We start from the raw sequence: 12783 nt of genomic DNA on the forward strand, positions 1-12783 counted from the left end.
AAACACACACACACACACACACACACACACACACACACATACACATACCACACAGGAAGGCACACGCATCTTGGGCATCTCTTTCTTCTTGGAAAGTGCTCGTTGGCTTAATGAGAGGAAATTTTGAAGCCCAGAGTTTGAAGTGTACAACCACTGAGGAAGAAATGACTTGACAAGGGTTGAGGGTCAAATGCCCTGCAGGGAATTTCGGGGAGGCCCCGTGTAGGCTCGAGTCACTGTGAAATCCAGAGTGGTCCATCTGTGGGCATTCCTGACGCACATCCGTGCCGGTGAATAGGGATAGCGCCGACGAACACTGTGTAGGTGTGATCTTCGACGCTATGATGCTTGTTCCCGGATCCTCACCCATGTCCTCATTGACTTCTGGCTCTAGGACCAGAACCAGGGCTCGAGAATTATTCGATGTCTTCCATTTCCCAAGTAATGGGGGGGGGCAGTTAATTGCTGGAACAAAGCGCGGTGGCACACACCTGTAATCTTAGCACTCAGGAGGCTGAGACAAGAAGGTCACAGATTCAAAGCCAGTTTGGGCCATATAGAAAATCACTGTCTGAAAAATAAACTAATTTTTTTTGAGCTTTGAAGAAACATTTACGACCGAGTTTCAAATCACACACACAAAAGTAGGTGAGACATTCTTTTATCATCTTTAAAATCAAAATATCCTTTAACTATTTTTTAAAAAATCAAAAGGAATTATTCATGGTTTGGAGCGATGCCTCAGTGGTTAAGAGCACTGGCTGCTCTTCCAGAGGACCTCTTCCCAGCACCCGTGTGGCCTCTCACAACCATCTCTGACTCCAGTTTCAGGAGATCCAATGCCCTCTTCTGATCTCCGTGGGCACTAGGCATGCACATGGTGCACAGACAGACATGCAGGTAAAACACTCATACACATAAAATAGATTTAAATAAATAAGAGGTATTGAGCAAGGCATGGTAGCGCCTTCTTGTAACCCCAGCATTCAGGAAGCAGAAGAGGGGGAATTGGTGCAAATTTGGGGCCAGCCTTGTCTACCCAGGGAGCTGCAGCGTGAGAGTGTATATCAAAGAAGAAGAAAATGTTATATTGATCACTGGTGGACACTTCCATCAGATGCCCAAAGCCCTGCATTCAATACCCAGTGTTTCCAAAAATATATTAGTGAAATCATTTATTCTTTTTGATAAGATTTATTTTGTGTGTGGATGTATGTTGCCAGTGCCTGTGGGGGCCAGAAGAGGGTATCCATCCTTCTGGAGCTGGAGTTACTGGTGGGTGTGAGCGAGCCAACGTGGGTACCGGGAACTGACCTCAGGTCCTCTATGAGAGCAGCAGACGCTAAGCCGTCTCTCTAGCTTCCCATTTATTCTTCTTTGTTTGTTTGTTTGTTTTTGAAGATTCAGGGTCTGATCATTTGTTTGTTACTCCTTTTGGAGGTTTTTTTTTGGGGGGGGTATTTTGTTTTTATTAGTTGGTTGGTTTGGGTTTTGGGGTTTTTTTCAGACAGTCTCTCTATGTAGCCCTGGCTGTCCTGGAACTCACTGCATAGACCAGGCTGATCTCAAATCACACAGATCCACCTGCCTCTGCCTCCCCAGTGCTGGAATTAAAGGTATTTGCCACTATGCCCAGCTTATTTGTCCTGGAGCTCACTCTGTAGACCAGGCTGGCCTCGAACTCATAGAGATCTGCCTGGCTCTGCCTCCTGAGTGCTGGAATTAAAGGTGTGCACCACTGCCGCCCGGACTTAAAGACTATTTTTGACTGGACTCAGACTGTGAAGCAGAAGCGCTCAGCAAGGACAGCCTACATCTCTCGGTAATCTGTTCTTGGTGTTTTTCTTTGGCTTCCTTCATTCTCTTGGCCAACAGTTTAGCATCTTCTGCAGCCTCTCATCTGCCTTAGTGTGTTGTTTCTTCAGACCACTACGTCGGCGTCTGTGTTACAGAACTCTGGAGGAACACGATCTTGGGTACACTGGTCCTGGGCCTCTCACCTTCTTTGTTTAAGGGCTTCTGACAACATCTTAGTGGACAGCATCTCCTTTAGAGATGGAAAGGCTTTTGGAGTCTGCTGGCTCTTTGGGACCACAACTGCCAAGGCACAGTAGTATACGTCAGTCAGGAATAGTCTGTCTCTCTTTTGTTTTGCAGTAACCGAGGTGAGAACACTCAGATTGACACCCACAACGCATCCTGGACAGACTCGTGCTTCCCGCCCTCCGGTTCTCCTCGGTCCCTAACAAGAATGCTCCTCACTCACCAGGCAGCAGTGGCACATGCCTTTGATCCCAACAGAATCGGGCAGAGACAGGTGGATCTCTGAGTTTGAGGCCAACGTGGTCTACAGAGTGAGTTCCAGGACAGTCAGGGCTACACAGAGAAACACTGTCTCAGGAAAGAAAGAAAGAAAGAAAGAAAGAAAGAAAGAAAGAAAGAAAGAAAGAAAGAAAGAAAGAAAGAAAGAAAGAAAGAAAGAAAGGAGGGAGGGAGGGAGGGAGGGAGGGAGGGAGGGAGGGAGGAAGGAAGGAAGGAAAATAAAAGATAAAGGAGAAGAAGAAGAGGAGGAGGAGAAGGCGGCGACCCTTCTCTCAACAGCAGGAGCATTCTGCCGTGGGTTAAGACACCTTGCTTCATGAGAAAACCTTGTTTACTGTTCCCACCACTGATGTGGAACACATAACCCTGCCACTCTTCACCAGAGCATCAGCAGCTACGTCTATGGCCGTGGCTTCTCATAGAAAGTACGAAGTTTGCGTTCATCATCCACATCAATGCATTTCTGACAGCCAGTGGCTGGGAAGGAGATACTCAGCTTCATCTTGACACAGCCGACCACCTGGGGGTGCCGTGAAAGAGAATTAAGTGAGCTCCCAATTAATTAATTTTTAGGGTTTTTTGAAAGAGGTTTCTCTGTGTAGCCCTGGCTGTCCTGGAACTCACTCTGTAGAGCAGGCTGGCCTCGAACTCTGAGATCTGCCTGCCTTTGCCTCCAGAGTGCTAGGGTTAAATTCGTGCACCACCACCACCACCTGACCCCAATTTAGTCTTATTTTAAATGTCAACTATGTCCTCTTCTAGGTCCTCAGGAAGATTGACAGACAAGCGCAACCGAGTCCCTGTCTTTAAGGACCTAGCACTCTAGGGGGTAAGAAGAAGGATTAAAAAGCATTCACAAATAAGAAAACACCCAGCAATAATAAAACTAGGAATAACTATTTGCATGATTGGCTAGAGAGTGATGTGTAAAATACCTTACGTCAAGGGATCAGTATGGGAGTCCACAGAGGTTTCCTAGTGAGATCTGAGCTTGCTTTACACAGCAGGGCTGCATTAGGGAATGGCTGGACCACGTGCATGGTCACCAGGTGTCTGGGATGGTCTGCACTAGGCTGTGTGGGGGTGGGAGATGGTTTGTTCCACCCCTTGGCATTCCTTTAAAAGCCCTTTAGTAGAGGCAGAAGAAGCCGGTGGGTAAGTATCCAGGCCCACCCAATGCTATCCTGTGTTTCTGTCTCTCTCCTCCATATTTCTATCTAAATCTCTTATCTCTCACTCCTCAAGAGTCCCTGGGGTAAATAAGTGTGGGAGCTGGTCTCCCACAGATCAGACATTTAAACTAAGACCTGAAGCCAGGCATGATGGTTCACGGGAAGTTTGGAGCCAACCTGGATGACATAGTATATTTCAGGTGAGCCTGGGCTACATGGTGAGAGCATCTTAAAAAAAAAAAAAAAAAAAAAAAACCTGACTTAGCAATTAATTGATTGGTTGATTAAGACTGAGACCTGCAGGATAAGAATAGCTGTGGGACAGTCTGGGACAATGTTCCAGGTGGAGGATAGACAGCTGTAGAAATGAGCGTGGTGTTCTTCCACAGACAGGAAGAAGGCCGAGGTATCTGGAGTGAGGAGGGAGAGAAAGAGGGTGGTGGAACTGTGGGTAGAGACCCAGCACGAAGGTCCTTGAGGCCACGATAAAGAACTTGGGTTTTCTTCTAAGTGCAATGAGACACCACCAGATAGCTTTAGATAGGGACATGTAAGACCTGGTGTGCTTCTGAAAAGAGAGACAAAAATAGGCTGCTGAGTGAAGAGAGGCTTGGGAATCTAAGATGGGCGTGAGGAGCCAAAGAGAAGCTACTCAGGTACCCAAGTGAGAGGCTAGAGCAGCCTGGACGGGAGCAGGGTAGCCGGAGATGGAGGCGTCAGAATTAGTGCACAGATTCGGAAATGAGTGAACCAAGGATAACTTCTGGGGTCGTGAGGAAGCAGCTGGGCAGATGGTTCGTGATGAGGAAAGGGAAGTCTGCAGAGAGGAAGTCGAGTCCTTCTAGGAAGAGTGCACTTGGGTGCCATCGGGCATCTGTTTGTTCTGTGACAAATGAGCTGTGACGCTGGAATCCAGAGCTCAGAAATGAGGTCAGCTGTGGGCAAACAGAGGTCACACAGCCAGGAATTCTCTGTTACTCTCGAGCCTGCCTCTGCTTCCAACTTCTCTCTTGTGTTTTTTTACCCATGCTTCTTTTGGTTTTAGTTTTTGGAAGTGTTTCACTCTTAGTCCAGCCTGTCTTGGAACTTACCATGTAGCTAAGGCTAGCCTCCAAATCACAGGGATCCTCCTGCCTGGGATTACAGGCATACACACCAACTCTGCCTCAGCCACGCTTCTCCAGAGTGGTTAACCCTCACTCTTTGCCTCACTTGCCAAACCCCTATTTAATCTAATCCTCTGGTAAAGCCAGCAGTGGGCGGGACTTTGACCCGCTGTCATTTATGTCCTCTATATTACCTTACATGGCAAAAGGGACCCTGGAGATTAGATCAGGTTTAGTGATCAGTTTACTTGAAGATGTAGAAATTATCCGGATACTTGAGTTGGTTTGGTGCAATCATGTGAGCCCTCTGGACTAGATGTAGTACCACGGTATAGGGCTTGCCTATCTTTTCTGAGACTCTGTGGATCCATCCCAGAAGCCACCCAGCCAACAAAACTGAAGTAAGGCAGATATGATGGTCCATACTTATAATTCCAGAACTTTGGAGGTGGAGAGATGGGAGCATCAGAAGGTCAAGGTCACCTTTGACTACATAGCAAGTTCTAAACCAGCCTGGGCTACAAGAGACCCTGTCTCAAACAAAGAAACAAACAAAAAACCTATAATATATAACAAACAGGGGCTAGGCTCAGTTGGTGGCGAACTTCTTCAGCAAGCACAGAGCCCCGGAGCCCATTCTCAGCATCATATAAACCAATGATGATGGTACGCACAGTACTCAGGACATGAAGACAGGAGGATCAGAGGTTCAAGGTCATCTTTACTACATTGCTAGCTGGAGGTCAGCCTGGATACATGAAACCCTTGTCTCAAAGAATAAACACAGTCAGACGCACAGAAACAGCATAAAGTTAGGACAGAAGAGAAAGGCAGAGATTCCACTGAGGTGAAGTTAGATGCCATTGCTGACTTAGAGGTACCTCAGCTGGGCGGTGGGCACGCCTTTAATCCCAGCACTTGAGAGGCAGAGCCAGGCGGATCTCTGTGAGTTCAAGGTCTACGGTTCAGCCCTGGTCTACAGAGTGAAATCTAGGACAGGCACCAAAACTACACAGAGAAACCCTGTCTCGAAAAACCAAGGGGGGAGAGAGAGAGAGAGAGAGAGAGAGAGAGAGAGAGAGAGAGAGAGAGAGAGAGAGAGAGAGAGAGAGGTGCCTCAGTGGAATGTATGAGAACAAACAAATTGGACTTAAAGGTGGGAGCTTGGTACAAGACCTTGAGACCTTGAGCTCCATCTGAGAACAGGAGTCCCAGCCTATAGCTTCCTCTCGGGTCTGTAAGAGACAGATCAGATAAGGGCCTCACTCTGTAGCCCCGGCTAACCTGAAACTCACTGTGTGGCCTAGGCTTTGAACTTACAATAATCCTCCTGCCTCATCCTCCCAAGAACTGAGACTGGTTTTATTAGCATATACAAGTTTTACATAATAATGGGTTTCATGATGACATTTCCGTGTGTGTGTGTGTGTGTGTGTGTGTGTGTGTGTGTGTGTGTGTGTAAGGGATTTTGATCATATTCACACACTTTTGTCTCCCTTCCTCTCCCTCTGATCCACTTCCTGCTCATGTCCCCTTATTTGCATGTCTTGTTTGGAGGGTTTCTTACAGGAACAGGGTGAATTGTTTACAACCGCACTAGTGGCTGTACCCCTGAGGAAAATGTCTCCATCATCGAATTTCCATAAATCCTCAGGGAGGGGTGGGGCCAGGAGTCCTCCCTCCTTCCATGCCACTGTGTCAATACGCCCAGCCTTGTGCAGATAATTGTTTTTATGAGAAGGGGTCTCATTAGGTAACCCATACTGGTGATCCTCCTGCCTCTACCTCCCTGGAGCTGGGATTATAGTGCACCACTATGTCCAGCAAACATATAGTTAACAAGAGAGAAATAATACAATCCCCAGGGACCTCACGTTGTCAGCCTCACTGGTTCTTTTCGGCTTTCATTTGTCATGACCTCCTCCATGATATGCCAGAATTCCGACCATTACTATGCCAGAATGACAACCATTTTACCTTCTTTTTGTGGAGACTGGATTCAGGTCCGTAGGAATACAAAATAAGCTCTCTCAAAGGAGCTATAGCCCCAGACCCATTTCTGCTTTCTTAAATAAAACCTCACTTTGGGCTGGGCGGTGGTGGCGCACACCTTTAATCCAGCACTTGGGAGGTAGAAGCAGGTGGATCTCTGTGAGTTTGAGGCCAGCCTGGTCTACAGAGCGAGATCCAGGACAGGCACCAAAACTACACAGAGAAACCTTGTCTCAAAAAAAAAACCCAAAAAACAAAACAAAACCAGCTAGAGATGGTTAGCAGGGCACTGGGCTTGGATTTGCAACATAAGGAAGGAACCAGAAGTGTCCATTGGGAAGCCAGCGGTATATTATGTTTGGCACAGCTGCAAGCCCGTGGCGGATGACCACCGTGAGAGGTGGCAGTCACTTGTAGAGTCCCGGGACCTGAGCCATCAGCAGAAGAAAAAAAAAAAAAAAGGTGACTCCGTGTACAATTCAAGAAGACACGCCCCCAAAAGAAAAGGAAGCTGTCGTGGAACGAGATGAGAAGTGGTTTTTCAGGGCAGAGGAAGTGATTGGCATCCTCATAAGCCATGGAAAGGGCACAAAGATAAGCCCGGATAGAATCTTAGGCTTGTAAACTTGAGGTCACAGGAATTTTGTGAGGGAACTTTGAACACGTTTTTGAGGTAGAAATCTCGGTGTGGCACGTAGGAAAAAGTGAGAGTAGATTGGTAGATGGCACTGTCGTGAAGCATGGATGAGAAGGAGGACGAGGAGATGGGAAGAGGGGCTGAGGACGGCGGGGGAGTCTTCAGTGGGGCTTCTGTCACGAATCTTAGGGTCGCCGGACTGTCCAGGACTGACCACATCCTGAAGCCAAGGGGAAATCTAAATAAGCTCTCCAGATGTTTACTTTTTGTTATTTGTTACTTGCTTTTAGTAAAACTTAAAACCACTGATGGGGGGGGGGTGGAGGGAGTGGAGAGATGGTTCCACAGTTACGAGCACAGGCTGCTCTTCCAGAGGACCCCAGTTCGGTTCCCAGGACTGATGTGGTAGCTCATAACTGTCTGAACTTCAGTCCTAGGGATCCAACACCCTCTTGTGGCTCTATAGACACCGGACTTGCGCGTAGTACACAAACTTACAGGCAGGCAGAATACTCACACACAAACTAAATTCTAAAAAGACTGTAATGAAGCCTGATGCACGATGAGACAGATATGAAGCCAGGCACGATGGTACATGCTCGGAGCCCCAGCACTCAGGAGGTGGGAGGGGGGGATCAGATCAAGGTCCTCCTCCGCTACCGAGTGAGTTTGAGACCAGCCTGGGCTCCGTGGATGACTCTGGAAAACAATACAGATAAAGAAAAAAGACATAAAAAAATAAATCTCAGTGGAGTGGGGGGGGTAGGGGTGGGGGCGCACGCCTTTAATCCCAGCACTCTGCCTTTATGGAGTCCAGTGCCTATGGTGGGACACCTAATGCAGTCTTGATGCAGGCAGGAGGGTCTTGGTCCTGACTCAGCTGAATGTACCAGGCTCTGCTGACTCCCTGTGAGAGACCTTGCCTTGGAAGAGGTGGGAATGGAGGTGGGTTGGGGGGAAGTCTGGGGGGGGGGGCAGGAGGAGAGGGGGATCTGTGGTTGGTATATAAAATGAATAGAAAATCATTTAATAAAAATAAAATAATCCCAGCACTTGGGAAGCAGAGCCAGGCAGATCTCTGTGAGTTCGAGGCCAGCCTGGTCTACAGCGTGAGTTCCAGGACAGCCAGGCCTGTTATACAGAGAAAACCTGTCTTGAAAAAAAAAAATCTCGCATAATATGGCTCCACCTTTGGAAGAAGCCAGCAAATGCATAGATAGATACCCAAAGTGAAAGTGAATCACCGTTGGCCATTGGCTGAGCGGATGGTACAATGGCCGTTGGCTTTATGCTTTGCAACTTGAGGAGAAATGATAAGATCATAGTGATAAAAAGCAGATTACAGTTGCACTATGAATACAACAAAAATCACAGAACTGGGCACTTTTGAGTTTTAGGGTACATAAATCATACCTCAACAAAGATGTTACATTTCCCGATTAGAGTCATCACATCCCACTAATTTCAGAGACCACTGGTGGAGGGAGAGCCCCTGCTATGTGGAGGAGGTGATTCAGGGGATGGCAAGATGAGATTGGATGAGTCTGAAATGGGTCTGGCGCTCAAATGGTTAGCTAGGGAGAACCACGCTGGCATCCCCTGATTGGAGTCCTAAAATGTTTAACCTTGGACTAATGTTGCCTCTTTTGATCTGCCGGGTGGGGACAGCAGTGGGCACTTTCCACAGTCGATCTTTGGGAGGAGAGAAAGAATCCCCTAAGCGGCGCCCACCACCTGCGGTTGTAGGGTGCTCACAGCTGGCCTGGTAGGAGGAGCTTAGCTGGGGGCTTTGATAACTGGGACAAGTTGGCTTCCACCTGCTCTTTGCATCCAGGGTAACGCGTCTGGCGGTTGCCTAGCAACGAGCCTGCCTCTGGCAGCATGGAGACCAGAGACTCCAGCGCGAGCGACAGAAAGACCGGGACCTTGAGCACCGCTGTGCACGAGCACCTTCGGAAGCTGTGTCTGCGTGAATTCCCGTGTGGCACCGGGAGCTGGGTGCGTGCTCCCCACGCGGGGGTGGGAGGGAGAGGGGAGGCAAGGGTCCAGCAGAGGTGGACCTGGGACTGAGCCGGAGTAGCCACAGGGAGTAGACGGGAGTAGGTGGTACCCACCTGGGACCTGGGCTGCCCTAGGGGTCAGGAGATGCTCAGCTACGAGTTTGAGGTCTGGGGAGAGGTTTGGATGTGGTCGTTTGGGCATTGGCTGATTTGGGAGTTGGGGTGAACCGTGGGGACTGGAACACTGAAGGGGTTCAGGGGCCAAGCGCTCATCTTGCTATGGGGGCACCGACCTGGAATGGACGGACCCAGCACATCAAGCTGACCTTTGGCCTCGTGCTAGCCTAGAGCACCCGGCTGGCCAGCCTCCAGATGCCAGAGTGAAGAGATCCCTGAGTGAAGGAAGAGCTTTGGTCTTGAACAGTGTGCTCTGCAGCCCCTCATGAGAAGATGTAAAGGGAATGGTTCCCCTGTGCTCTGGGGCTACAGGGCTAGCTTTCCCCTTTCTGAGGACTCCTGTGGGAAGGGTCTTCTGGCCCTCCATCCCTGTCCCCCTCCCTCCTCTAGCTGGAAAGCCTAAGTGCTCCATGACCTCGGCCCCGCTTCCAGGCTGAGGAGAAACTGAGGGAAATCCAGCCAAGGGCACAGTCAGCACAACTGGAGGGAAAAATCTGGTCCGACAGGGCAGGAAGGTCCTTTCGCTATTGCCTTGGCTTGTGCATTCATCCTGCTCAGCATGCAGAGAGACCGCGGCCGGTGTCATCAGCTGGGTGCCCGGGGTGGTGATGAGGAGCACGGTTAGATTTAGAGGTCCGTCAGATGTGTCTTAAGAGGTCGGAATCAGCCAGATGGGGTCTTGGCTGTCAGCTGGACCTCCCCTATGTACCCAAGTAAAACAGCCAAGCTGGCCTTCCCTCTGTAGAGGCAAACAGACAGCCATCAGGGACAAACTCCATTTGTTTGGTCAACGGACGCAGGCTGAATGCCTCCCCTGTACTAGGCACTGTTCTAAGCTTTGGAACATCTAGGGAGAGATGAGGCTAAGTGGCAGAGGGTTTTCGGTAAATGTTTGTCCAGGGTGAGGACTTTAGTCCCACCCCCCAGCACCAAAGAAAACGAGCCCATAAAATCTGAAGAGCCGGATTTCAACCGTCGCCTGGAGGGAGTGGATTCTGAGGAGCAGACTTATCTTTTACTCAAGTTTCACCTTTCACCTTGCCGCCTCTTCAGAAAGCCTTCCCTCTGTGAATGTTCAGTTTCCCAGATTGCCCACCCAGCCTCCTGTACACATGCATGAAGTGCCCTGTCGAACATGGAATCTCCTTTTATTGCATTGATTCATTACATTAGTCTTTTTTTTTTTTTGTCAGAGCTGAGGACCGAACCCAGGGCCTTGCGCTTGCTAGGCAAGCGCTCTACCACTGAGCTAAATCCCCAGCCCCTCATTACATTATTCTTTTTTTTTTTTTTTTTTTTTTTTGGTTTTTCGAGACAGGGTTTCTCTGTGTAGCTTTGCGCCTTTCCTGGAACTCACTTGGTAGCTCAGGCTGGCCTCGAACTCACAGAGATCCGCCTGGCTCTGCCTCCCGAGTGCTGGGATTAAAGGCGTGCGCCACCACCGCCCGGCTACATTATTCTTAATCGTATATCTCTGTGTGGGTATGTGCCTGTCAGGACAGATGCTCTCAGGCTGGAAGAGTGCATTCGATCTCCCAAAGCTGGAATTATAGGCGCTTTTGAGCTGCCTAACATGGGTGCCGGGAACTGAACTTGGGTCTTCTGGAAGAGCGGCAAGTGTTCTTAACTACTGACTGAGCCACTTCTTCAGGCCCCAAATCTATGTTCTGTTTTGCACGTTCAAAGTTCCCAACTCCAGAGTGATGTGAAAACAGGAACTTGGTCTTTGAACTATTCTGTGTCTTGTTAGGTGTGGTGGTGTACATCAGTAATTTCAGTACTCGGGAGGCCGAGACAGGAGAATTGAGAGTTCAAGGCCAGCCTGGGCTACACTGAAAAACTCTGCCCCCACAAATAATTATTATGTGCCAGGCATACAGCTTGGTCGGTAGAGTCTTTTCTAGCATTCACAAAGCCCTGGGTTTGAGCTCCCATATCTCATCGCACCTCGTGTGGGGGGTGCATGTCTATAGTCCCTCAGCTTGGGAGGTAGAAGCAGGAGGATCGAGGGGTTCGAGGTAACCGTCTGTCGGCTATGCAGTGAGTTCAAAGCCAGCCTGATCTACATAAGACCCTGTCTCGGACAGGCAGGACCAATGTGACAGTTCAGTGTGTAAGGTTCTTCCTGTCAACCATGATGAGCTGCATTTGATCCCTGGGAACCAAGTGATAAGAGATAAGCAATTCCTGAAGATCATTCTCTGAGCCCAGGAAGGCTATTCTTGATTGCATCCAGAATTAACTAAAATCCAAGTATCTGAGTACATCTGTAAGGGATTTTTTTTCCTTAAATAAGTCATCTGAAGTGAGAAGACCACTTTGTTTTTTTTTGTTTTTCAGTTTTTTGAGACAGGGTTTTTCTGTGTAGCTCTGGCTGTCCTAGAACTCTCTCTGAAGATCAGACTGGCCTCGAACTCATAGAGATCTGCCTGAGTCTGCTTCCTGAGTGCTGGGTTTTTTAAAGGTGTGTGTCACCACTGCCTGGCAAGAAGACCCACTTTTCATCTGGATCTTTTTTGGTTTGTTTGTTTGTTTTGTTTTGTTTTCGAGACATGGTTTCTCTGTGTAGCTTTGCGCCTTTCCTGGAACTCACTCTGTAGACCAGGCTGGGAACTCAGAGATCTGCCTGCCTCTGCCTCCCGAGTGCTGGGATTAAAGGCGTGCGCCACCATCGCCCGGCTTCATTTGGATCTTTTGAGGTGGGAAGACCCACTTTTAATGTGGGCCACACCTTCTGCTGACAACCTGTATAAAGGACGTGAAGAAGGAAGCTGGCCCTCTTTGCCCGCTTGCTCTAGCTCTCTTCACTGGCATACACTGAAGATGAGCTGAGACATCCAGCCTTGTAGCCTGAACCATTACTGGATTCTTGGACCTTCCGCGGTAGACAGCCATTGTTGGACTAGCTGGACCACAGTCTGTAAGCCACTCTAATAAGTCCCCTTTAATCCCGTGTGCATGTGTGGTTTCATATTCTATACGCTTTGTTCCTCTAGAGAACCCTGACTAATACAGAGACTCCACGCACACTTGCTGTGGTGGACACATGAGCACACACCCAGGCACAACCCAATAAGTCAATGTGAAAAGGCTTTTCCTTCTCTACCTCTGCAGAATAAGTCACGCTTTCTTCCTCAAAGATGGCGAACCTGGAGGGAGTTGGTCCCCAAGGAGGAAGAGACAGTGAGCGCCCAGGAGGAGACTGTGGAGACCCTGCTGGGCTTGGTCCGCAGCCACCCACCTCTCCCTGGGTTTTGATGAAGGACTCCAGTGCTGAGGACCGTTTCCTGAGAGAACTGGCCATCCAGCATCCACTGATGATCAAAGACACTTTCTTCTTACTCCTATTTCCGGTCCCTGCGGGTGGTGGACAAGGG

At 49.0% G+C, this 12783-nt stretch overlaps 1 protein-coding gene across 1 annotated transcript; it reads left to right on the plus strand.

Moving 5' to 3' along the window:
- The first annotated feature begins 9097 nt into the window (after positions 1-9097).
- On the plus strand, positions 9098-12783 carry Lrrc43 (leucine rich repeat containing 43). The gene is made up of 2 exons (XM_059249505.1): positions 9098-9227; positions 12521-12783. The coding sequence occupies exons 1-2, from the start codon at positions 9111-9113 to the stop codon at positions 12662-12664; spliced, it is 261 nt and encodes an 86-aa protein (XP_059105488.1). The 5' UTR covers positions 9098-9110; the 3' UTR covers positions 12665-12783.

Source organism: Peromyscus eremicus, chromosome 23 (genome assembly GCF_949786415.1).
Source record: "Peromyscus eremicus chromosome 23, PerEre_H2_v1, whole genome shotgun sequence".
Taxonomy (NCBI): domain Eukaryota; kingdom Metazoa; phylum Chordata; class Mammalia; order Rodentia; family Cricetidae; genus Peromyscus; species Peromyscus eremicus.

Coding starts and splice junctions, on each gene's coding strand:
- Lrrc43 (XM_059249505.1), top strand. CDS start 9,111: ATGGAGACCAGAGACTCCAGCGCGAGCGACAGAAAGACCGGGACCTTG. Junction 9,228..12,520: donor CGTGTGGCACCGGGAGCTGG/GTGCGTGCTCCC, acceptor CTACCTCTGCAG/AATAAGTCACGCTTTCTTCC.